Here is a 24,783-nt window from a genome sequence, read left to right as displayed (position 1 = left end):
GGGTTCAGTCTCCAGTACCAAGAGTGGGGATGGGGGCTCTAAATATTGTCTTGATATTTGGTACAGCAGGTCCCTCCTCCATTCACTGCCTTCAGAAGTGTTTTGCTTTCCATCCTTTGGCTGTGGGCATAAAATTTAAATTAAGCTTGTAAAGCTCTGTTGGGACTTTGATTGAAATTGTGTTGGGTTCCAAGGTTGAGAGATTTGATATCCTAAGTCTAGACACTACCGGTAACCATAATCATTGTATATTCTCCACTTTAAATAGGTTTTCTTTAATGATGTTAAGTTTAAAAAATCCTCCTTGAAGTTATCATTCATCTCATGTTGGATTTTTTCCTAGGTAACATGTCACAATTACCTTTAAAAATTATTTTCTGGAGTTGCTCATGTTTGATAATGCAAACTGATCTTTGAATATCTGTGAATCCATTAAACTTTGTTAATTATTTGTCACCTCTTGAATATTGTCACATCTGTATTTTGCTTTTATACCTACCTACATTAGTATGTTTTGTTCAGTGGTGGATTGCACTTTCCTTGATTTCTGATTTTATGCTGATATTTCTAATGTTTCATAATTAAGAATAATGTAAGCTATAAATACTCCATATAGATTTCCTTTAGCTGATAGCTTCCTTCTTTTCCTTGTTTGCCAAGTTTTAAAAAAACTATGGTGAAGTTTATTACATGCTTTTATGCCTACGCTAACAGCATTTTTCTTCATTTGTTAAAGTGGTGAATTGCACTTTCCTAGTTTATTTGACTCTTGCACTTCTGATACAACCCTAACTTGATAATGGTATGCCATTTTAAATGTTTGCATTTCTATATTTATTTATTTTACTATTCTCTTGAGAATACTATTCTCATACCATTCTTCTCAGAGTTTTGGTTCACTTTCTATTCTCTTGGAGAAAACCCCAATTCTGATCCTGCTGCTTCCTTTGCATTTAGAAAGGTTGTGATCACTAGTAAATGGGAAGTTCCGCTAACATCTTCCTGTGTGCTTGTTTCTTCCACTTGTCTGGGCCTTTCTTCTCCTGCCTTCTTTGGACTTTTTTTTTTTTTTTCTTATTTCAATATTCCTCTCTACCAACTAGGAGTTATAAACACCATTGATTTTTAGCTATTACCATAAAATTTTATTAGAAGTATTTAAATTTTAAAAAATCATAATGCACCATCTGAATACAAGGACCTTTGAGACACATTAATTTTGATTACCCTTCCAAATTTACTGGCTAATCTTGTTCAATATTAATGTCTTAACTAAATTAGACATTAAGTAATATGGCATCACCTTTAAAATAAATTTGGAGGAAGGTCTTTTCTAAAATTGATATCAATTATATTTTATGAATACACAGGTTGAACTTATATGGGAAATCAAGTAGTGAGGATTAAATTTAACCAATTATATTAATCACCTTTACTTTATATGGACTATAGGACTTTACATTAACACTTCTGTTTTCTTTGTAGAATGCCAGTCTTACAATATTTATTTCTGGTTTTCTACAATAACCACCCAGTCTATCACCACTAATCCAACCTCCATGTTGCAGCTTACGTGAGTTTTCTTTATATATAACCTTTATTTTTATGTGGTGCTGAGGATCATATCCAGTGCCTCACGCATGCTAGGCGAGCTCTCTACCACGGAGCCACAACCCTAGCCCTCTCTTGCTTTTTAATTTTGAACTGTATATTGTGCTTCCTCATATACTACAGTCTATATACTATAGTCCCTAGTAATTAGTGTGAGTGTTCCAAATGTTTTCTTCACTTTTATATAAATCTGAGTGCCAAATATGTGCAAGATGCCAGAAATACATCCGAGATGAGGAGGATACAGTTTTCTCTGCTCAGAAGCTCATAGGATAACAAAAATACACCTCGAAGTAGCAGCACTCTATAAAGATCACTCATTCAATAATTATTTTCTGAATGGTCAACGTATATAAGCAATAATACAATATCATCTTAAAAAGTTTTATGAATGTAGACTTAAAATGAAAAAAATGATAAATTCTGGCAACTGGTATCATTAACTGTTGGAAATATATGTATTCAAAGACAATTCAAAGTATTTATTCATCTGTTGAAATTGTTAGTTATAACTTTAGCATATTATTTAAAGGGTTGGGTAATCAGTAGTATAAGTAGGGTTTCAAATAAATTCAGACAAAGACCATTCAGTATGTTCGTTCAAGCACATACACAAAAACCCAAAAACCCTATCCAAGCATTTAATAAAACACTTACAAAATATTTGTCATATCCATAAAGTTTATTTTAAAAAATTGTTAAAAACTAACCATACAGGAATATTTAATATACTTAAAAAGTTTGTTCCCCATATTGAAGGAAAATACATTTGCAACATCTTCCAGACACCATCTTTATAAAAGTAAAACTTCTAGATGCTGAAATGTACTACAGTAGATTCTATAATTTACAATTTTAATCACAGGATTGGAATTCATTCTTCCTACACCCCCCGCCCCCAATGTGGCAGTTGTTATTCTTAAATTAATGACATTCAATCATGTTATACTACCACAGGTCCTTAAATAGAGTACACACTGCATTACTAACAGAGCAAGTATTCTCTATTTGCTGTCACATAATTATTTCAGATAAGCATTTGACTTTAAGTACAAAGAGAAATACGACATCCCATGATTGTAAACATTCACCAAGAGCTTCCAGAGTACAATGAGTAATAGAGGTGGCCCAAGAGTCAGTCAAGTGTTCCTTACTCATTTGGATACTGCTGAGATTGGGAAAAATGTTTTGAAGGCAAATATTATCATAAGCCTTCCTTACTTATATTTCCGTAAGAAAGTAGTTCTGGATATATATTTTTAGTCGAAAACCTGAAAGTCATTCTAAAGACTACATTAAGCACCATTTTCACTTACCTGAAATATATTGAGTTAAATTCAGCAGTATGTATGATCATTAATATCAGAAATAAAAAATAACAGTGGGTCTCAAGTTCCCTTTTGTGTATACACATGGAGTATTGAGTTCCAACTGATGCTAATAGGAACCACTCATGCATATCAAGGGTAGTAAGTCCCCCAGGGCCACATGCAACCCATAAGTCTGAGGCACAACTATTACTTCTGTCCATGGACGCTATACAAGCAGATTTAAGGCTGTATTCGGCTATAAGGAGTTCAGTCTCCTGCTTAATATTCTTTCTATGTAGATCACATACATGAATCAAAATTTTGTAGACTGGGAGGTGAAAAGTTCCCAAATACTTTTTAAATACTATTCTCCATACAATTTATTGTCAGCATATTTACATAAAGAAATGGGGAGTATTCATACTTAAAACCATTTTAAAAAATGCAACCAGACTTTTTAAATTCTTGCCACAACTTTCCTAGGATTATCCTCATTTTCATATTCTGACTTTTGGCCAACTTCACATTTGTCAGATTGTTCACTGCAGTTCTTAAGAAAATCTCATGTTGCTCCCAAGAATAATAAAAATTAAAAAATATTCACTGCCATCCACTTTGGGACAGGCTTGGCTGCAAAGAAAATGGAGTTCCTGGTGTTGAAGGATAGCTAGGAAACCCATCAGGCTGAGCTGGATAGCTTTCCAGAGCTGAAGCTGAATGCACCTGAAAGAGAGAAGAACACACATGCAGGTTAGCACAGGGCCAAGCTCAATTAAACCTGACTTGCTTTGGCCTGTGCCACACTTCAGATAATCAGAATAGGAAGAACATATTTTGGGCAAAAGAACATTTGCTGAATCTTTTAAAGAAATATTCAGTCTTCTTCAAGTGGAGAGAGACATAGAAATGCCAATTAAATAAAAAATATTCTTGCAAAGAAAGAGTAACAGGTTTTCTACAATGTGTTTGAAAGGCCTATTATAACTTAGAAGACAAGTTAAAATTTAATTTTCAGGAATAAAGATTACATTTTATTAAGTAAAATCTCCAAACAGATTTTTAAAAATCTGTTAAGTGGGAAAAACAACTCATACAGATGGACTTTATCCTACCCTTTTGTTATTCTTCTGAAAGAAGATAAGCATAATTTGCAAGTCTGAGGAGAACTACATGTTAAAACTCCAGGCATTCTGATAAGAGGCACTTTTTGCCAATACTGGGATGTCACAACATCAACACTACTGATTACCATTACATGGGTGACCATTTTATTCATGCAAGACATCGCCTGCCTACCTGCTGTAACAATGCTGACTGTGCCGCTGCTGCATTATGCTGTAATTCTTGCAAGGATGACTGTGAAGGATTCTGGGAAAACCCAGGGATACCTGGGAGGGACAGGAGGCCTGGAAAAACAGAACTGCCTGCAGCTTGAAGTCCAGACGATAAACTAAAACAATTGATAGAAAAACAGGTCAAACTGCAGACAAGATAGCAAAGTTCTTTTTAGATTTACCAAGTAGTATCTTAAGGTATGGAAAACAAAACACAAACTTAGAATTTATTCTTCTGTTGGAAAAAACTATAAAAGTCAGCCACTCACTAATGTAGAACTTACTGTTACGAAGTGTATTATTCTGAATTCATCAGTCTGTGTTTTACATATAATTCTTCCTATTTTGAAAGCAAGTTAAATTACCAAATGTAAATCCTACAACTTTGCTAATAAGTATTAATATTTTATATGCATCTAAACTAACGGTCCAAGAGCCATAAAACTTTTGAGCACTGACGTTTTGGCCCAGAAAGACATAATTCAGCATGACTGAATGACTACATTTTGACTTTCATTTGAATAACTTAAGACAATGAATTACATGTTAGGTGAAGAATGATTCAATCCTATTCCCACATTTTCACATACCCGGCTTGTGCAACAAGAGCAGAGTTGAAATTAGAACTAAACGCTGAAGCGAATCCCGGGAGGACAGGAGCTGGTGACGGGGCCGTAGCCGCGACAGGTAGTTGTGTGACAGCTGTGACTGTGGAGGGCGCCTGCAGCCCCGGGAACGAAGGGAGAGCAGGGGTAACACTTGGGGTATTGGAGACAGAAAAGCCAGGATAGGAGGGATTTGAAGGGGGAAGAGGTCCTTGGGTAACTGGAAAAAGTGAGGGGACGGCAGTGGATAAGTTGAGGGGGAAAGGTGCTGCCGAGACTGGTGCTGAGGCAGAGAGCCCTGAGAGAACAGCTGCCGTGGAGCTAGGAGGAGGCATAGCTGCGGAGGTGGCAGTGGTAGATGAGGTGGCTATTAATGACCCTGGAAGAGACACAGATGGATTAAGAGACGGGTTGCCAGGCAAAGGAAAACTGTTGGTCAGAGAAGTAAAAGGAGGAAGAGCAGTAAACACAGGAGCAATAGGAGTGGAGGAAGCATGAGGTGGAAGGGAAATAGAAGAAAGGGGATTTGAGCCATTTAAGGGAGTACTCAAACTGGAGAGACCTGATAATGCAGGATTAAGGCAAGTAGATAAACTGACGGGCACTGATGCCGAAGTATATGCACGACCCAATGTCCCTGACAAACCTAAAGTGCCATGAGAGGGAGTCACAGAATGAGATGGGCCTTTGAAGGCCGAGGGAGTAGGACTTGTGGGCTCGGTTTTGATCATTACAGGAATGGTAGTAACTGCAGGGGTAGGTGAAATATGCAGGTCTGAGGTACCTGGGTGGGGGCCATGCAAAAGGGAGGCTGAGGAACCACAGCTAACGGGCACTGATGTTGAGGAGGACGTAGCAGTAGCCAAAGGCGACTGCACAGGCAGCGTAGGGGGAGTGGAAGTTGGGTTAGCCACAGGGGACGGCAGGCCTGGGAACATGGCCATCCCAGAAGTGGAAGACCCCTGTGGAGTGGGGACAGCTGGGGGTGCATAGCACTTGCTAGGCGCTGAAGCAGGAGAATCAGAGTTTCGCTTAGTAAGAGAGGATAATGAAGCCAGCCCACTCGTGACAGCAGATGACAAAGCAGAGGAGTTGATTAAATTGGTGTCATTTGATGTCAGAAAGCCTTTTAAAGCAGACAGAAGAGGACTATTTACACCAAGTGGACCAGCAACACTGGGGGCAGAACCACCCGCAATTACAGAAGGAGTCGGGTTGGATACACCTTGGGAGGTTGGCGTTAAGGGTAAAGGGAGACCTGCAAAAACCGATGATAATGAAGCCGAATTTGGATTGTTGGTAGAAGCAGCAGCAGAGGTGGCAGAAAAGGAGAGGCTAGTGAAAGGAGCAGAAGTAGAAGCAAATGATTCACTGGAAGCCAGAGTAGCCCGAGGTGTGGTTGTGGCCTGAGAGGCTGGGTTAGGAGTAGCAGAAGGACCTGGCAGTGGCACCAGGCCAGAAAAAACAGAAGGAACAGGAGCAGATGTTGTACTGTGGATGGAAGTAACGGGTGCCGTAGGCAATGAGAGGGTCCTGATAACTGTAGGGTTTGGCGTCGATGGCTGAGGTGTATGAATGGCTGCGGAGACCTGCCCTGGGAACACAGGGAGGACAGTATTGGGCATGTTCATTCCAGAACCGGTGGCAGCTGCTGAGGCTGATGGATGGTTTACTGTCTTGACTGGGGATGCAGTAGGGACGGGAGTCGCAGCAGGTGTTGAAGGATTAGAACCATGAGGAGAAAAGAGTTGACTTGCTGCAGTAGAAAATGCTGTGTGAGGAAGAGAAAAAGGCAAGAATTTATTATGTCAAAATGCCCAATTTGAACTCCAAAGAAATGTATAATGATTTTTGTCATATTTCACAAATATATGACACCTATAATCAGCTCTTGTAATATCTAAATTTTTAGATTCCACTATCCTATCTTCACTTTGAAGTCTCAGTCAGATCCAAGTGTCTTCTAGACAGTACCCAGAACATCCACCAAGTCACACTGAGGAAGCCTTGAGAAGCTCAGAAAATTTCATATTTTTCTACTTTTTTAAAATAAAAAAAAATCATTTAATTGTGATTAGTGTTAGTACATTGACTTTCTTTCTTTCAAATCACTTACTTAGAAGTACATGTTATTAATATGTACGGTCCCAACTTGCTGCATTTGCTAATACTGACCAATATTGCACTCATACTGTACTTGTACTGTTTCAACAGGGAATGTTTCTTCTGCAGTGATAATCAACTGAAATCATTTCTATGAACTAAAACAGACATTTAAACATCTACGCATATGTAAAACTATTTGATATGAAGAGCTGACATGTTAATGAAATAATGCCATGTTAATCACAGGGGAAGGACATCCAAGGAATAATAGAGGTAAACAAATAGACCTAATTCATTTGAAATGGTCAAAGAGTGCACTGGGCTGAATAAGCATTGCAGTTGTTTTACAACAGAAATATAGGAGGAAAAATTCACAAACCATAATACATAAATGCATAAAACTGCAAACTCAAAGGCCAAGCCTAAACCATAGTCATGCCTTTGTTTTATTGAGGGCAAGCTTTGAGATTGAACTAAAGCACACATTCTACCACTGAACTATATTCCAGTCCCACCGTGTTTGTATTGTTAAGTAGTGATTTCATTTCAGGAAAGCTAGACTATCATTTTGGAGTACCTATGAAAATGGATTTAATCTTATTTCATAAGAACTAGACACACAAGAAATAGATTTCTAATTTTGATTTTGTAAATAATGTACCAAAAAAGTATTTAAGTCTACAGTGGTTGGAAAATTTTGAGAATCCACTATCCGATTTAACTATGTGCTGAAGACTATACAGTCAATGATAATCTCAAGAGAAAACCAAGCTAATCCTAGAGTGTTCTTTATAGCTACTTCTACTAGATACTTTTCAATGTAATAAAGCACAAGCTTTGCCCTATTAATAATTGTGCCTACAGTTAAAAATGAAACAAAACAAGGTGCCAGGGTTGTGGCTCAATGGCAGACTGCTTGCTTGGCACAAGATCTTTATTTTTTTTTCTATGTGGTTTGATCCTTAGAACCACATAGAAAAAAAAAATAAAGATATTATGTCCACCTAAAATTAAAATATTAAAAAATTTTAAAAAAAGAAACAAAAACCCCTATAAAATCCCAACTACATACTACGATAAACATCAATTTCTGCTATATAATTAGTTAATAATTAAAACACTATCTGTCACAAACCCTGCTAGTAATCTATAGCTATCATTTCATTTGTTCCCAAATTAATTCTGAGATAGACAGTAACACTTCCATTTTTTAGGCTTAGTGTGGCTAAGCAAGCTATTAAAAGATCATGTATCTATTAAGTGGTAAAGCCAAGATCTGAACCTAGTCCTGTTAGATCCTTACTCTTAACTATTACATTAGTTTGTCTTTATTAGTGTTTCCTAACATGGTTTAAAAAAGAATAAGAAAAAACTCCTAATCACGTTCACATAACATAGCATAGGAAATCAAACTATGCTACTCCTACCAATGGTATTTATGATACCCTGGTTACCTCTTTCCAAAAACAGATTCATGAATAAAGCTGAACATAAAGGATGAAGTTTCCCTAATCATCTTTCCATAGAAATTAAATGAGTCAAGGTCACAAAACCTCGTGGTTCCAGAGACAGGATGAGAAACTAGGTATCCTAACATCTTACTTGGTGTTCTTTTCACCCCATTTTGCTACTTCCTTTAGGAACCAGCTCAAAAGCACCCTTTTTACGTACTGTTCTCAGGGAAGGGAATTTCCCCGCTGAAATCATCTGGTATAGTAATTAGATTCATGTGCTACTCTGCTACATAAGAACTTACTCCAGGTCTCATAGCTGAAACCCATCTCATATCCTCCAAGAAAGGAAGAATACAATGTTATCAAGCTGCTGCCATAGGACAACACTGTCCTGGCCACACTTCAATTTACTTTCTGCTTTGGTGTCACTTATTGTTTTCTACATTCAGTTATGTTTAATAATACTGAAATAATTAAAAGTAGAATCCAAAATAGCACTTGTCAAAAAGGATATTTTATCATTCCATGTGTTTATATCAAAAAGAAATGAGGCTTTCAAAATCACACAATGTAAATATGGATCCACATGCTACACAGCACTTAGATTTCATTACGTTTTGCAAATAACATTAAAGTAATAAGATTAATTTTAGATGTAGTTATTATATGCATTTCATTAAGCCACTTTTAGTAAGTATCAATTACATTCTTTATCCAGGAACTTTTCTTAGAATATTCCAAATACAATCAATTCAAATTGTCCTCAGTGAACAACAAAGAGCAGACAACCATGACAGACAATGTTATCTCTGGATCAGATCTGGTACTTACTTTGATTTTGTGTAGGTTTTGACTGATTGGATAGGTCTTCATTTTCTATGTAAAAATAAATAAACAGAAGTTGATTTCAAACTTTAATCAAAATTTTTCCCCACCATAACAACAACATCAAAATGAGAAAAACAAAGGATATGAACATACAAACACTAAGTTAGAAAATACAATGAATACCTATGGAAAAATAAAGGAAATACACAAAAGTCATAATGAATTTGAGAGGATTATAAATTATTGTTCTTTCCTTTCTTTAACCCATTCTCTTCCCCTGCTGGTCTCCCCTGAACTTATCAAGGTTTAAATTCACATTGTTAAATTCACATTATTGAAAAGGAGCCAGCCTGAGTGTACATGCAGAAGAGAGTGCAGCCTGTAGTTATAGAGTGCAGAGACCATTTTTATTGGCTAAGCTACCAGCTTAGCCAATAAAAATACACTGCTGCCTATAGGAGTAGAAGACTAGGAAGACCGAAGCGGGAGGAGGCTGCTGGGTGAATGAGAGCAGAATCCACTGTGTGTAAGAGGGCAAGCAGAGTAAAAGCTACATATTTAAAAATTAATATTAAAGTAATGTGAGAGTATACAAGATACTTTCATACTTTTGGGCTGAGGAAGGGTGTCCTGATCAAGGCACAAAAAGAAAGAGCTAAGTAAAATATAATTAATCCAAATAAAAACTAAATTTTTGTAAAACACACACACACACACACACTACAGTCTATTAAATTGGCAAAATTAGAAAATTGATTATCTACCATGTTGAGAAGGTGTTAAGAAACTAATTCATATATGCTCATGGGCAGGTGAAACTGGTACAGGGTTGCTGGAGAATAGTTTGGCAATAAATGAAAAAATATTTATTCTTCACATACAGTATGAACCCTTCTCATCATCCTTTACTTTCTTACTCTCTTTTTTCCCCTCGATGTTGGGTCTCAAACTGAATGCTCGCACTACCTTTTCAAAGTCCTTGCTCCCTATGGTAGGAGAAATTTAGCCAAACTGTACACTGTACCATTAAGTTAATTACTTCTTCATAGTTTGTCAAAAGTTTATCACCCATGAGAAATGGTTCTTTTTTCTATAACAACCTGCCCCTGTTCAAACATGTGGCTCAAAGGCACTCAAGTAGAACCCTTGTCATTAAAGAATGAGTGGGCACAATCGTGCCAACTGGCAGCAAGAGCTCAGGCTACAGGAGGACAGATTCCAACTCCCTTCCTGTCCCTCTAAGACACAGGGTGTCCAACTCTTCCACAGGGTTTTACCCTTCCAATATGCACAAAAAATAAATTAACTTAGGGCAGAGTATCCTCTGCTACTCCACCCTCTGCTCCACGTACCAATATCCATCAATTCTGGTTTCCCTCTCTATCACTCCTTTGGCAAACCAGACAGGCATCTGTCCTAGTGTCTAAAATTCTCAAAAAAGGTTTGGAGGCAGAACACCCTTGGTTCTCTTTGCAGTCTTTTTTTTTTTTTTAAAAAAAAAAAAAAAAAAAAAAAAACCCTGATATGCTGATACTTTGGGAGTTCTGTGTGCACAGATTCTAGTATTTCCCAAACATGCTTGAAGATAAGAATCACTTGGAGTCATTGGAAAACTGAAGATACCACAGCACCACCTCTCATCCACTGAAGCAGAATCTCTACTGAAGATGTTTTTAACTGTGCCCCAGGTATTTCTAGGCCACAGAGAAACTACCTTATTGTCACCTTGTCATTCCTGTCATGTATTTCATTACCAGTCCGTTTTTACCTGTTTGTGCTTCAACTTAGGACATTACTGAGTCAACAATGTCTAGTGATACATGACACAAGCAACTGATATTTATTTTAACAAGACTGGTTTGGATGCCTTTCCTCTGAGATTGCACACCACCTGTACTTTTTCACAGAAATAATCACTCTATCTCAGAATCTAAGCTGCTATTTGCTATAAAGCACACTCTAATTTTAGAGAAATTAAACTATAAAAATGTGCAGTTTAGAATGAATGAAGTAAAATAAACTGAAATTGTCTCCTTCCTCGCCTATATTTCTCATTGATTGCAAATTCTTTGCAAACAGGACTTTGTTCACATTTCTTTCATTTACATATATATAGCACATTGCAGATCATCTCTCTAATGTTAGTTGAATGTTGCTGAACAATAGTTTTTAAAGTATTATTCTGTATTTCAAATGGAGAAATGGAAGTCATTAAGATTATGAAAACTGCCCAAAGTTACCAAGGACTCATACCACACTGGTAAGGCTCTTGAGCTTGTGCTCCCATTGTTAGGACATGCCATGTCGAACAACTGTCCCTGCCAAATGTATGTTTGTGAATGACTAATTTAGTTACTTTTAACACTCCAAATATCATGACTTTACCTGTTCCTACAGGATTCGGAGTATATGGAGATGGAGGGGGTACACCTGGAGCTATCATGTTGGCCAACGGTACCAGACCTGCATTGTTGTAAGCACCTAAAATAATAGAATATATGTAATTTAGTATTTCTCTGTGGTTAGGAGTTCAAAGTATATTAATGCAGCTATCTCATTTATTATTTGAAATTATTTATATAATGGATTTGCAACTTATAATAGAGATTTGGGTCTAGGGTTAAATAAAAACTGAGATAATGAGATAACAGGAGATGGCTATTTCCATTACATGTTCATTTCAGGCATAAGTTCACTGAATGGCATGGCAGGCAGAATCTGCCATACATTTAATTTAAATATCTATATTTGACAATATTGTAGTTAAATTACCAAAAAAATATAAAAGATTGAGCATAAAGTGCTGCAAGTTTCCCAATTACATAAAATTAGAATTTACTCTCAAATTAATAAACAGGAAAAAAGAAAAAGAAGTAAAAATAAGAGAACTCCTTACTTGGTGCAATGGTTGCATGTGGCCGGCATGGAGGTATGGGATAAGGAACAGGTTTATGTGGGTTGTATGTCGAAGGAGGCTAGACGGGACAAGAACAGCAGTTAGAAGGAAGCCAAGTAAGATGTCTCCTGGTAAAACAAAATACAACCTGTCTTTTAAAATGTTTAGTTCTAATAGGCTAAAAATGTCCCCAAAGATCAAATGCTACTGGCCTAAGAAATGGCATAAATGAGGGAAATTTCTTTGCTTTAATAAAAAGTAGTTTCTAGGTACTCTGAAAAGTAAATTCTGCCAAAGATGGCCAAGTATTTTTTTTTTTTTATTTCACTACCCAATCATCTCTAATGAAGGGTCAGAACTTATCCTAAATAGCAAACTACTCTCTGATCCAGACTAAATTAATCCAAGGATTCCTCTCCTCTTTATATTAACTAATGCAATAAATCCACTAGGTTTTGGAATCTCAGCTACATAAGAACCCCAATGGCTATATCCTCCTCAATTGATTAGGAATTCATCCTATCATTCCTACCCTCTTTTCTTCTTCTGGAAGATAAATGCACTGTTTTAGCATTTGGCATTTTGACAACTTTCATAAAATGTATACTAGAATTAGAGATTGAATATTTCAGGGTTTTTTCGTTTTCTAAAATTCATAAATGCACAAATACTTTTATAGTTGATGGCATTACATAAATAACAAATATTCAAAGAATGGGTTTTTAGAGAACAGCAAGTATTTGAGGCTAAGGCAAATGCTGTACTTTTTACCTACAGAGAAGGAGAGCATGAATGCCTTTAGTGCAGAAGGGACCCACTGGGGGAAAGGGACCCAGTTTCTTTCTAGCTGTCACAAAAAACAGCCACTGGCATTCTTGTCATATGGATGGGCAGAGATTACAAGGTGGCTGAGTACAGGCCTCTAATACTTCAATTCTAACAATACTTTAAACCCATAGGGCTATCTCTGCCTGTTCAGTTTACATTCTAATCACCATAATCACACCCTTGAAAAGACTCTCAGTCCCCTGCTGTCATTCTTGTTTCACTAATATTAACCCCAGTTTTGTTAAACCAGAATCTGTTAAAGCAAACATCACACCTTGAACTGAACAACTGAATGTGTCCAGAGAAAACAATAAAAATAATTAACTCATCTCACTTTAAAATAATGCTTAACCTCAAAAGGGGTCTTAACACTGCTGATTACACTATACTTCTCTAGGCTACTCTTACTCTTCTAGCATTTCTGACATAAACTTTTCAATACAAAAATTTAATAGAAAACTACTAGGTGTTAAGAATTATTTTCTCTTTCATTTTCACACATACTGGCTTGGATGGTCCAAGAATCCGTGCAGCTATGCCTTTGCCCTCATTTGTACATTCTTCACCATCCTTTTTCAAAGGGGTTCCCTGTGTTATTAAAAAATAAATAAATAAATAATAAAAAAATAAAAGAGGGGTGGGGTGGGGAAGAAAGGTAATTGAGATTTCAAATAAACCCAAGCCAGAACAACCACACTGTATTATATTAAAACAGAAAACAACGATAAGGGATAAAGCTGGTAAGAATAAGACTTGAATTCAGACCCAGTTCTGCCCTGGCTGGCTGCATGATCCTGATGAAGTTCTTAAGTTTCCTCTTTGCATGCAAAGTTTCCCAAACATATCTAACTGTAAAACTGAAAATTACTGAGGGTTTGAGAAATTTTCCTTTATTAAATGTAAATCAGTACTTTCAAAATATGGAAACAAAATAAAACAAAATCATCATCTTTTTTTGTTTGGCTTGAAGATTTTACACAAATGTTAATGAAATTTACACATGAACTTTCAATCAGTGATGAATCCACAAATTATGCTGATGACATGATGAAATTCCTTTCCTTTGTAGAAGCATCATCAACTGGTATTTTCCCTTAAATATCATTAACTTGGGTTATATTTCACACTTAGTCATGAGAAGTTTCATATACAGTCATAAAAGTATGCTTACTGGGAAAATTCCATTTATACGACTAGGTCTTCCTTTGGGATATGGATTTCCTGGGATTGTTCCACAAGAAGATATCATAGCGTGAGGAGCTTTGCAGCCCCCCTTAAAAGCCTATAATATAAAAAAGAGGAGAGTGGTTAAAAAAAAAAAGTCAAACCCATAAAATCAAATATTTTGGATACCAGGAATCCCAGCTAAAAAACATGAATTAAGGAACAGCATCACATTCAATCTGTTAACACATCAGTCAGCACTTGCAATGATTAACATGTTCAAAGGCAATATGCAAAATCACTTTATTTAGGTGGAATTATTAAAATGGTATAATATACTTTCAATTGCAACTAACAGACCCTTAAACAAAGAAACCTTCACAATGCATTCTGTAAATTATGTGCCAAAAAAAAGTCTATTTATTATCAAATCTGTTCCATTTCACCAATCAACAAGAAATAATACAGTCCAAATCTCTAAACACCAAGCTCATTAAAGGCAAGGCAAGAAAAACACAGAGGTGAAAGAGGCAAAGTCCTTGCTCTGAAGAAGTTTGCATTTTAGTGGGAAAAATGCAAACAAATAACAGAGGATGCTACTATTCAAAGAACTGCATTGCTCAATACACTTGACCACATGATGTCCAGAATAATGCTACACCCTTGAGACACAGTAGCAGAAGGGATTTGGGTCTAGGCTTTCCATTACTAGATCTCTAGCTTCTAAAATGATGCTTCACATATACAGAGTTGGAGCTCAATATTTATTAGATGAGGATGTGGCTCAAGTGGTAGTACGCTCGCCTGGCATGCGTGGGGGCGCTGGGTTCCATCCCAGCACTACATAAAAATAAAGATGTTGTGTCCACTGAAAACTAAAAAATAAATATTAAAAAATTCTCTCTTAAAAAAAATATTAGATGAATGATAAACACTGTATAAGGCAAATATATTCCAACAAGACTATACTGTATTACAGGAATATTCAGTTATATATAGACATGTAAAATATAATATATATGTGATTGTGATTACATGGTTTTACATATATAAAGATTTTACAAGTATGCATGATTTTACACACATTTTTATAGTTATATCGGTTTCATAAATTCATCCACAACACATATCGGTGATATAATCCAGCCCCCTACTAAACACTTCAGCTCTAAAAATCATCCCTATTTTTGATTATTATAAATTTATGTAAACGCATTTAGGTAAGACTGTATTTCTAGTTGTTCCACTGGAAAAAATTCTTAAGACGTGGAACTTTTGTGTTAAAAGGTAACATCAACAAAACGCTTTGTAAGAAATAAAACTACAGTGGCAGAGGCATGATACCATAAAGATTTCAGTCAAGAAATCCAATGAAGTAATTAAAAAGTAAAAGAATTGTAGGCTCAGACCTTATCTCTACTACAATAACATAGGACTAAAGCAAAGTTGCCTACCCTCCCTAAGCTCAGAGGACGATATAAGAATTAAATAGGACAGAGTTACAAGAGCAATATGCATGTTTAAGGAGGTTCTGAATTATTAATTCAATTTACAGACATCACAGTCCCAGGAACTTACTAACTTAGATGACATATCAAGTTTTCTAGGCTTGGACAAGAACTGCTTTTCCCACTTTGGTAGGTTTAAATAAACCGGAACTTGGCTTTGGTATTAATCTCTTAGGAATCTAATTAACATAAGCCTGAAAACAAAGCAAATTTGAAAAAATCAAGTTCCTAAATACATAAAATTAAAGACAAAAATCTGCAGTAATGGCAAAGCTATCAAAGGACCAAGACATAACAGCTTCATGGGGCACAATGTGATGCTTTTCACTCTCAAGCCATCTCTCCCTGCTCTACTATCCCCTTCAACCAGATCTATTTTACTCCATGAGCTGCAGGAATGTACACTCTTAACTCATCACATACCAGCATTTGGGTTATTCTCAAAGTTAACAGAGAAAAGACAGGTGCTTTTTTCATCTGCTACCATTCAGAAAAAATGGCACAGCAATCTTGAGAACAATTACCTGTTCAAGTACTCTTTTGCACCGTTTCTTCTCAGACATATTTATCCTGAACAAATCTTCAATGGGACGAGAATTCTGCGCATCGACAATGTTTCTACCAAGAAAATACAATTTAGTTTTACATTTAAAAATACACAGAGTTCAGCAGCTTTTGATTACCACACAGACATACCTGAGTAAAGCTTTCCCGTGACATAGGGAGAAAATATGATTGTTTACTTTTAATAAGTCAATTTATATTATAAAGATAAATATAATAACTGAACTGAGGTTTATCTTTCTGATTATTAGAAAGTGACAAAGTAATACTGTAAATAAAAATGATTATTTTGAGAATCTTGAAAATATACCCTCTCTGAAGGTGTTGAACGTTATTGCAATAGAGCCAAACCATGTATTTTTTTTTAAAGAGTGAGAGAGAGAGAGAATTTTTAATATTTATTTATTTATTTTTTAAGTTTTCGGCAGACACAACATCATTGTTTGTACGTGGTGCTGAGGATCAAGTCGAACCCGGGCCGCATGCATGCCAGGCAAGCACGCTACCGCTTGAGCCACACCCCCAGCCCCATAAACCATGTATTAAATGCATAAAAGTTACAGTTAATCTAAAAATGAAGTTTTACCTTATGTTTTATTTTAATTTTGTGTATTTATGGACATGCATAAAGACATTAAGGACTCTAAAATACATGCTCCATAAATAAACAACTAATACATACTTTTTAATCATGCAAAGAATTAGGTTAGGTCCCCTCCATTTCCCTTCAAGCTCACATTTATCATGATCACCTATCAAATGCTGCCCTAAGTAGAGACATTTTAAAAGCTCTTAAAGTTTACCTTCCAGATAAGTTGTACTAATTTACATTAATCAGAAGGACTATTCCACAGAATACTTAAAATATTTACATATTGCTCATAGTGTTTAAAGTATCCCCAAATATGGGGCTGGGGATGTGGCTCAAGTGGTAGCATGCTCGCCTGGCATGCGTGCAGCCCGGGTTCGATCCTCAGCACCACATCATGCGTGCAGCCCGGGTTCGATCCTCAGCACCACATACAAAGATGTTGTGTCCGCCAATAACTAAAAAATTCTCTCTCTTGCCCTCTCTCTTTAAAAAAAAAAAAAAAAAAATATCCCCAAATATGCTATGGGTGAGCAGAGAACCTCTGCTGTAAGTTGTTTATTCTATTGACAATTCTTAAACTCCTATGTCTTTACCAACTTGCCTGTTAAGTCATTCAGAATATGAAGGCAAAACAAGCTACTAAAATGCAGAAAAGTCAAATTAAATAATCTTGATAAGCCCCACTATTTTCTAAGTTACAATCATATGTGTAATAAGTAAATTGAATGTTTATCCACAAAGAAATCTGAATTCATCCCTATGCTTTCAGACTATATTTTATGAGAGATTTGTTTACTTACATAATTTGAATACATTAAGATATAACAATAAGTTAAAAGAATTAAAAAGCATCCAAATTTGAAGTAAATAGAAAAAAGAAATACTTACGAAGCTAACAGTTCAAGAGCAACTAGCTTATCTTTACTGAAGGTGAAACAGTTGAGTATATTGACCACTTCTGCTGGGTGAACAGCTACCATTTTCTATTAATATAAAAGATAATTTTATTTTCAATGTAAAATCTTCATGCTGGAAATTGCCATATATTTATATATATGTATACATACATACATATATATATGTATACATACTATATATATTTGTTTCAGTTGTTGATGGACCTTTATATTATTCATTTATTTATATGTGGTGCTGAGAATTGAACCCAGTGCTTCACACCAGGCAAGTGCTCTAGCACTGAGCACAATACAAACCCGAAATTGCTCTTTTTGAAATAGTTAAATACTCTTAATGTAAACATTTTAGGTGAAATATTTTATATTTTAGGCGAAACTTCAAATGAAAGTTCTGAAAATATGTGAATTATTCTTACTTTCTTTCAATGTAATAATTTCAGATCAAGATCTCAGTTCTCTTATGAGCTCTCTTTTAATTAGAATAAAGAAACTAGCAAGTACTGCCTTCCTCAGAAAAGTACATTATCTAGGAGGCTCAATTGGTCAAGGAGTGAGAAAAAATTATATTCCTGAGTTGGGAGGTGGGAGCAGTTATGCCACAGATCACTTGCCAAAAAGCTGTGCAAGAGGCTAGTGTTACACAGCAAAGGATATACTAGTCTCAAAAGCTAGACCAAAACTTAGTTAAACTGGGCTCCCTGTTGAACAGCCATCATAAGATTGATACGTTAAGCATACATTGTGACTATCCAAGATGATGTGAGATGTTACATAATCATTTTTCTAGGGTATCTCTATTTCTGAAGAGCATTCAAAAAATTTGAGCTGGGCACAGTGGCGCACACCTGTAATCCCAGGGGCTCAAGAGACTGAGGCAGGAAAATCTCCAGTTTAAAGCCAGCAATAGCGAGACACTAAGCTGTCTCTAAACAAAATAAAGTAGGGCTCAGGATGTGGCTCAGTAACCCCAAGTTCAACCCATGGTACCAGAAAAAAAAAAAAATTTTTTTTTTTGGGTCGATTCATAGTTAGTTAACAGTTATGGAAATTCAAATGCAAAAATCAATGAAGAACTAAGATTGGTTAGGATTAATACCCTAGCTCCTAAAACTCAGAGCAGTGATTTTCAAACCCATTGATAATGTACTACCAAGGAATTGATTTATGTACCCCTGATAGTGTATATTTGTAAAAAATACAGAACTGCTAATTTAGCTCATTTAGTTTCTAGAAATGTTCATTATACAACCTTTTTGGCAAAGTTAAGTCTTCAGTGTGAAAGCACCAGTAAAATCCAATTTTTTTTTAATCTCTCCTTTGTTAGAAAAGGTGAGATTTAATTTAATTCAAGTAAGTGTATTGAGTTGTCCCTGCAATGTACTTCTCACCTCTAAATTTTAATTGTAAAGTAGGTAGACAGGCAAGCAGACCTCAGAGTTGTCATGGGTTTGCTGTCCTGATAAAATAAGGCAAAGCCCTCCCAGATATTTCTTGCTGAATAACTGTACTCTGCTTATCTTTTTGGTTCACAAAGATTTTCACCCTTTCTTTTGAAAAGTAGAAAACAAGCAATTGTTAAAGAGGTAGATAGAAGCATAACACACCTAAATTCTTTCTTAGGCAGCTCAGTTTAAGGAAGTTAGGTCTTGTAAATTGATTCTATTAAAGTATTCATGCCAATCACTTCTTAGAAAATCTTCCTCTGCAGCCAGCTAACACTGTATAATCTACATACTGTTGTTGATCTAGGCTCCAGGCTATGTTATCTCATGCAGTAACCACAAGGCACTTGTGCCCATTAAATCTAATTACAATAAAATAAAACTAAAATAGTTCCTCAGACTAAGTGTTCAATAGCCACATGTGACCAGTGGCTCCCAAAATGGACTGTGCAGATATAAAAATCTGCATCATCACTGAAAATTCATTTGAACAGTGCTGATCTAAAGAATGTAAGTGTAACCTGATGTCTCTTCCAAGACTAAATACAAGCAGGTAAAGATAAGTATTGAACAATAGAAGAAAGTGCATAAAAATACTTAAGAATTCAAATCCTTTGTTTTGTTTGTCAATTTGCCACTTAGGACATTATGGCATACAATTTAATGATACAGTATATGCAATTTAAATTTCACACTTTAGAAAATTTTGTAACATAGTTTTGAATAATCAGAGTATAAAATTTAAGGTTAACTTTTCTAATTCAAACATATTACAAGTTAAGATGAATCCAAGAAAACTGGGAGAAGTAAAAATACTTAAGATCTGTATTCTAAGCAAAAACAAACTACTTACATGCTGTAATGCTTTCATTGCTTTCAACTGAGGCTCAGCCCAGGAAAAATATCTCAGTAAATCCACTACCTGAAAGCAAAGAATTAATTACAGTGTGGTTTACAAACATTTCTTTAAGATTTATTTCAATATGTGAAATTCAACACAGCCCAAGTCCAGGGGTTGAGCATGCACCAGAGTCTCCACCTGCTGTCAAACACAGTTAAGTGTGGTTGTTCAAATTTAAATCACTTAAAAATCAAAATTTAAAAATTCAGTTCCTGGCTGGGTGCAGCACAGATCTATGATCCCAGTTACTTAAGAGGCAATGCAGGAGAATCCCATGGTCAAGTCCAGTCTGGGCAACCCTGTCTTAAAATAAAAATTTTAAAAGGGGGATGGGGATATAACTTAGTGGTAGAACACTGGAGTAGCATGGACAAGGCCTGGGTTTATACCCCAGTATCCTCCACCACCACAACAAAATTCAGTTCCTTTTTAGTATAAGCCACATTTCAAGTGCTCAACAGTCATACCAAATTTATGGCTAATAAAAGGGACTGCAGCTGAAGAACATGTCTATCATTACAAAACTTCTATTGGATAGCACTAGATTAGTAAGAAAGGAAGATATTCAATGGGGGGGGTATCCTAATGAGGGCAATAAAATCTGAAAAGTACTAGATGGAGATAAAAATGACAGCTTATGAACACAAAGATGTATTTGAATGAAAAACTTTAAAACAATAATGAAGAGTGGCACAGTTTTAATCATTCACAATGGTGTGACAGTATGATTCAGTGTAAGTCCACTAACTTCTACCTTTTTATTTGGATCTGTAATACTCATAACATAAATCATGTAAGAACCACCAAGATTTACTCTCCCAGTTTTTAAATGGTACATCATTTTCACAGTTCAGAGAACCAGGCTACCACCAATTCCCACCACCACCAAAGAACTTCAAATGAATGAAGGGGACATTGTGAGATGGGCAGTAAGAGGTGAGCAGGGCTTCAAGATCACAACTTTCAAGTCTCAGCATGATCAATACCACTCTGGTTCACAGCCTCTGAGGATACTCCAAAAGGGAGAAAAATTAAATAGGAAGAGTCATAAAATCTGAGTTTTTTTACCCTGAATTCCTGAAAATATGCTAGGAATTTAATTATTCCACAAGAACCAGTCAATGGTGTAAACTAGAGTGATATGGGAAGAAAGTGAAAATACTTTTTATTACTTATAGAGAGATGCATAAATAACATTAGGCATACTCTCCAGTTACTTTGGGAAGAGTTTATGTCCTTATTTTGTGGGAACAGTGTTCTTACTATACAGTGAAGGTTGTACTTTACAAACCATAAAACTTAACTATCCATCTTCAATAAGGTAGACTCAGAATGTCTCAGTGTTTAATAAAGTTTTAAAGGATGTCAGCAAAGGCATCACTAAAGGAAGATGTTTTCTACAAAATGTCACATGCATGTATGTGGAAAAAAAAAGCTGTTAGCTGTAAGAAATCATAAATCTTTCAAAACATTTAGATTTAAAAAAAGAGCATAAGGCAACTTGTGAAGCAAAGGGAAAGCTGAAAAACTATCCCTAAAAAGGCACTAACAGATGCAAATCCTAAGAAGAACTTCAGGCGTATAGTTATTCAAGCTGACATGTATTCAAACTCTGGAGAAATAAAAAGTTGGTACTATCTCTGAGTCTGCAGATTCATCCATGATTCACCCTTTCCCAACTTCTTTCTAAATGTACCTTTCTATGTCTGCTCTATTTTGCTGTCAAGAATTTTCCTAGTGCCCTTCAGAAATCCTTCTTCTGTGTGTTTATATACATACACAATTTTTTTTTCTTAAATACGATCAAAGTTGCCCAGCACAGTGGCTACACTTCTTCTAATCCTAGCTACTGGGGACCTGGGGTTGGGGGAGGCAGGGGGATGATGGGCTAGAGCCCAGCCTGGGGAATACAGCAGATACCATCTTGAAAAAAGAAAAAAAGAAATCAAACTCCTAATGTGGGGTTAAAGTTTTCATTAAACTATTATGCTTAAAACACTAGTCTTCTGGCTATGACAGAAACTACTTATTAGACACAGTGTTTATATTTCCTTATTGCTAAGATTTTTATTTAGTGGCTTCACATAAAAACACATTTCATCACTTATTCATGTTTTCTTTTGAATTTTGCAATTACTGACATTATATGGTAAGTTTATCATTAAGTTTATAACTTTTGATTACTGTGTCCAGACTAATTCACACTTTTAACTACTTTCAGGCTCTGTCAAAACCACAAGCTTCTAAAGTTCCTGAATAAATATAAGAACAAAGTACAAACAATTCTAAATTTGAACAGCTGGTAAGTTGGTATTAACCAGAACAATGGTGTAAAAAAGCTCATTTAAACAAATAATTAAAAGTACCTGTTCACTAGAGAAGTATCCATGCACATATTCAATTGCTTTTAATTTATATTCTGTCAAAACAGCCTAAAAAATAGAAAAACATCATTAATATATGTAAGCAGCACAGTAATATGCATATATCAAAACTGCCCAAGCAGCTCAATGGTGGCAGGGCTTCTTTAGCCCTGGCACACAGCAGCAGCTAAGGTCATGTGGTGACAGAACAGTCTACCTTTTCAGGTCCCACATTGTAGGGCCTCCCTACTCACTTTTACAAAGAAAGGGAATAAAATTGTAATAGGCAGATTCCACATTAGTAGAAATTACACAGATAATTCCTTAATATGTAATTAATATCTGAAAACCAAACAAATTTTCATTGTTTAAGAGTAAATGTATAATTTATCTATTATTTGTCAAGTACCCATTATGTGCTAAGTTATAGGTAAACAAGAGGACAAGGTCTAGCTGAGGCTTGGGAAATGAGAAAACAAAAAGCCCCAAGGTCCGGGAATTCAAGGTCTTTGCTAGGCATTTTAATTCCTTTAGGGCTTCCTCATTCACAAAAGGGAACAGAATTCACCACCTATTTCAAAAAGTTACATTTAGTTAATGGTTCCTTTTCTGCATAGAAATCTATCAGTAGGTGAAAGAGATGTTGGTGGCCTTGACCTCCACTATCTAGAGCTCAATGAAATCAAATATCTCCCTTTTAGGTATTTTCAGAGCTTAAAGATGGAAACACCAGGTTATCACAGCTTTGTGGCTCTAATCATTAAAAATAACTAATCCTTTTGCTCTTACTACAAAACAATTATACACTGACATCCTGTATCATCCAAAAATAGAAATCTGCTGGTCTAGAACTATTTTCTCATAAACAGTATTTACAAATTAGCTCATGAACAAATTGTGACAAACTCTAATTTTACACAGTTAGCAAATTGGTATTTGTTTCAAGTATTTGTTTCCAAACTTGTGGACAAACTAGATTTACAAAAGTAGAAATTTGTTTTCAAAAGAGCTTTCAAAAGTATCAAATACAAAAAATGAAACATGTCAATAAAAAAAAGATTTTATAAAAAACAATATGAAACAGCAGCTCCAGAAACAATTTTAGTAAAAAACTCATAAGCTGATATAAATAATAAGCATGGAAGCACGTGGTAACAATTCCTTTGGTGTCAGTTAATGGGCCGAAGCAAGGCACTCAGTTACCAGAATAATGGTACTAGAAGTCCTTTAAATTCTAAATGGGTAACTAATTTTTGAGCTTCAGATAATGCTAGGCTCAAAACTACATTCCAAAATTTTTTGCTGTGTTCACTCCTAGAGGCAGGATACCCAACTATATCTCAAAAGAATCACGAAAATAAGAAAAAAAAACTGAAAAAAGTTATCGATGGTCAACTCATCAACAGAGTAAACTTAACCACATTTAATCATCAGAACACTAACTTTGTTCTGGCCGAGGCAATAAATATATTCTGCCTATCTTTAGATTTGGGGGGAAAAAAAAACATAATTGCCGTAATAGAAACTTTCCACGTGGTACTTCTGGTTTTCAGACACTTTCGTGTTACAGAAAGGAAAAAAGAAGCCGCAGAAATATTAAATTACTTATTCGAAAATACACAGCTGTTAAGGATTTGCACAGCTGGCTTCACAACTGAGGAGTAATACAAATTCCACAATGCCGCGCTGATTCTCAAACTGGGATAACATCATTGCTATCCGTACGGTGAAACCTATCAAGGCACAAGCTCCTGCAATACACGTGAAAATTCAAACCAATTTGGCAATGCTCTGACTCTTATTTTGTGCAACCTACACACAGTACCTCCAAGAAACTAAACCACGATGATTCCTATTTCGCAAATTAATTTAAGGCATCAAGTGCAATTACCTTTCTGATTTCATCCAGCACCGTCTCGAAGGACTTTTTGTCCATCTTGACTATACTATTTCGACGTGGTTTTTAATGGTTACACTTTCAATCACAAAACGTTCATCTCTGGTTTGCTCCACTGATAGTAAAAATGTTTACAGCTGAGGAATAAACCACTCCAGGAGCAGGTGAAAGAAGGCGAAGAGGTAGAGTGTAATGCAAACTCCGCGAAAAAAATTCTAAAAACGGAGACTTTAAAAAAAAAACTTTATTAAAAACAAAAATCCCTCCTGTCGGCTTCTCCAGATGCTTCACACAAAGCTTCGGGGCACCTCGGGCAAGAGCCAGGTCCTGTGTGTCCTGCAGAGAAACCCGGGGGAACTCAGGCCGGGGCTGAGCGCCGTTCCTTTGCAGCTGAGGGCCAGGAGCTGCCCGGGAGAGGCCGGGAAGCCACTTTCCCCAGTGGAGCGGCCAGGAGAGCGAGGCA

General features: G+C 36.0%; 1 protein-coding gene across 1 annotated transcript; it reads right to left on the bottom strand.

The window, feature by feature from the left end:
* Positions 1-2,274: 2,274 nt before the first annotated feature.
* Positions 2,275-24,452, bottom strand: Proser1 (proline and serine rich 1). Its single transcript, XM_005330230.3, has 13 exons — positions 24,315-24,452; positions 22,427-22,492; positions 20,013-20,081; positions 17,689-17,783; positions 16,169-16,262; positions 14,144-14,254; positions 13,477-13,560; positions 12,145-12,223; positions 11,634-11,729; positions 9,252-9,296; positions 4,846-6,631; positions 4,218-4,371; positions 2,275-3,644 (listed from the first exon to the last, which is right to left on the bottom strand). The coding sequence occupies exons 1-13, from the start codon at positions 24,357-24,359 to the stop codon at positions 3,522-3,524; spliced, it is 2,847 nt and encodes a 948-aa protein (XP_005330287.2). The 5' UTR covers positions 24,360-24,452; the 3' UTR covers positions 2,275-3,521.
* Between the last annotated feature and the right edge of the window lie 331 nt (positions 24,453-24,783).

Source organism: Ictidomys tridecemlineatus, chromosome 6 (genome assembly GCF_052094955.1).
Source record: "Ictidomys tridecemlineatus isolate mIctTri1 chromosome 6, mIctTri1.hap1, whole genome shotgun sequence".
In the NCBI taxonomy this organism is placed as follows: Eukaryota; Metazoa; Chordata; class Mammalia; order Rodentia; family Sciuridae; genus Ictidomys; species Ictidomys tridecemlineatus.
Note: the sequence above shows the minus strand (reverse complement) of the source record. Positions and strands in the feature narration are given on the sequence as shown.

Excerpts from the sequence above, each read along its gene's own strand:
- Proser1 (XM_005330230.3), bottom strand. The coding sequence starts at position 24,359 with ATGGACAAAAAGTCCTTCGAGACGGTGCTGGATGAAATCAGAAAG. Across the intron at positions 22,493-24,314 it reads TGCTGGATGAAATCAGAAAG|GCTGTTTTGACAGAATATAA; the intron begins GTAATTGCACTT and ends TCTATTTTTTAG. Across the intron at positions 16,263-17,688 it reads GCTCTTGAACTGTTAGCTTC|AAACATTGTCGATGCGCAGA; the intron begins GTAAGTATTTCT and ends TTTTCTTGGTAG.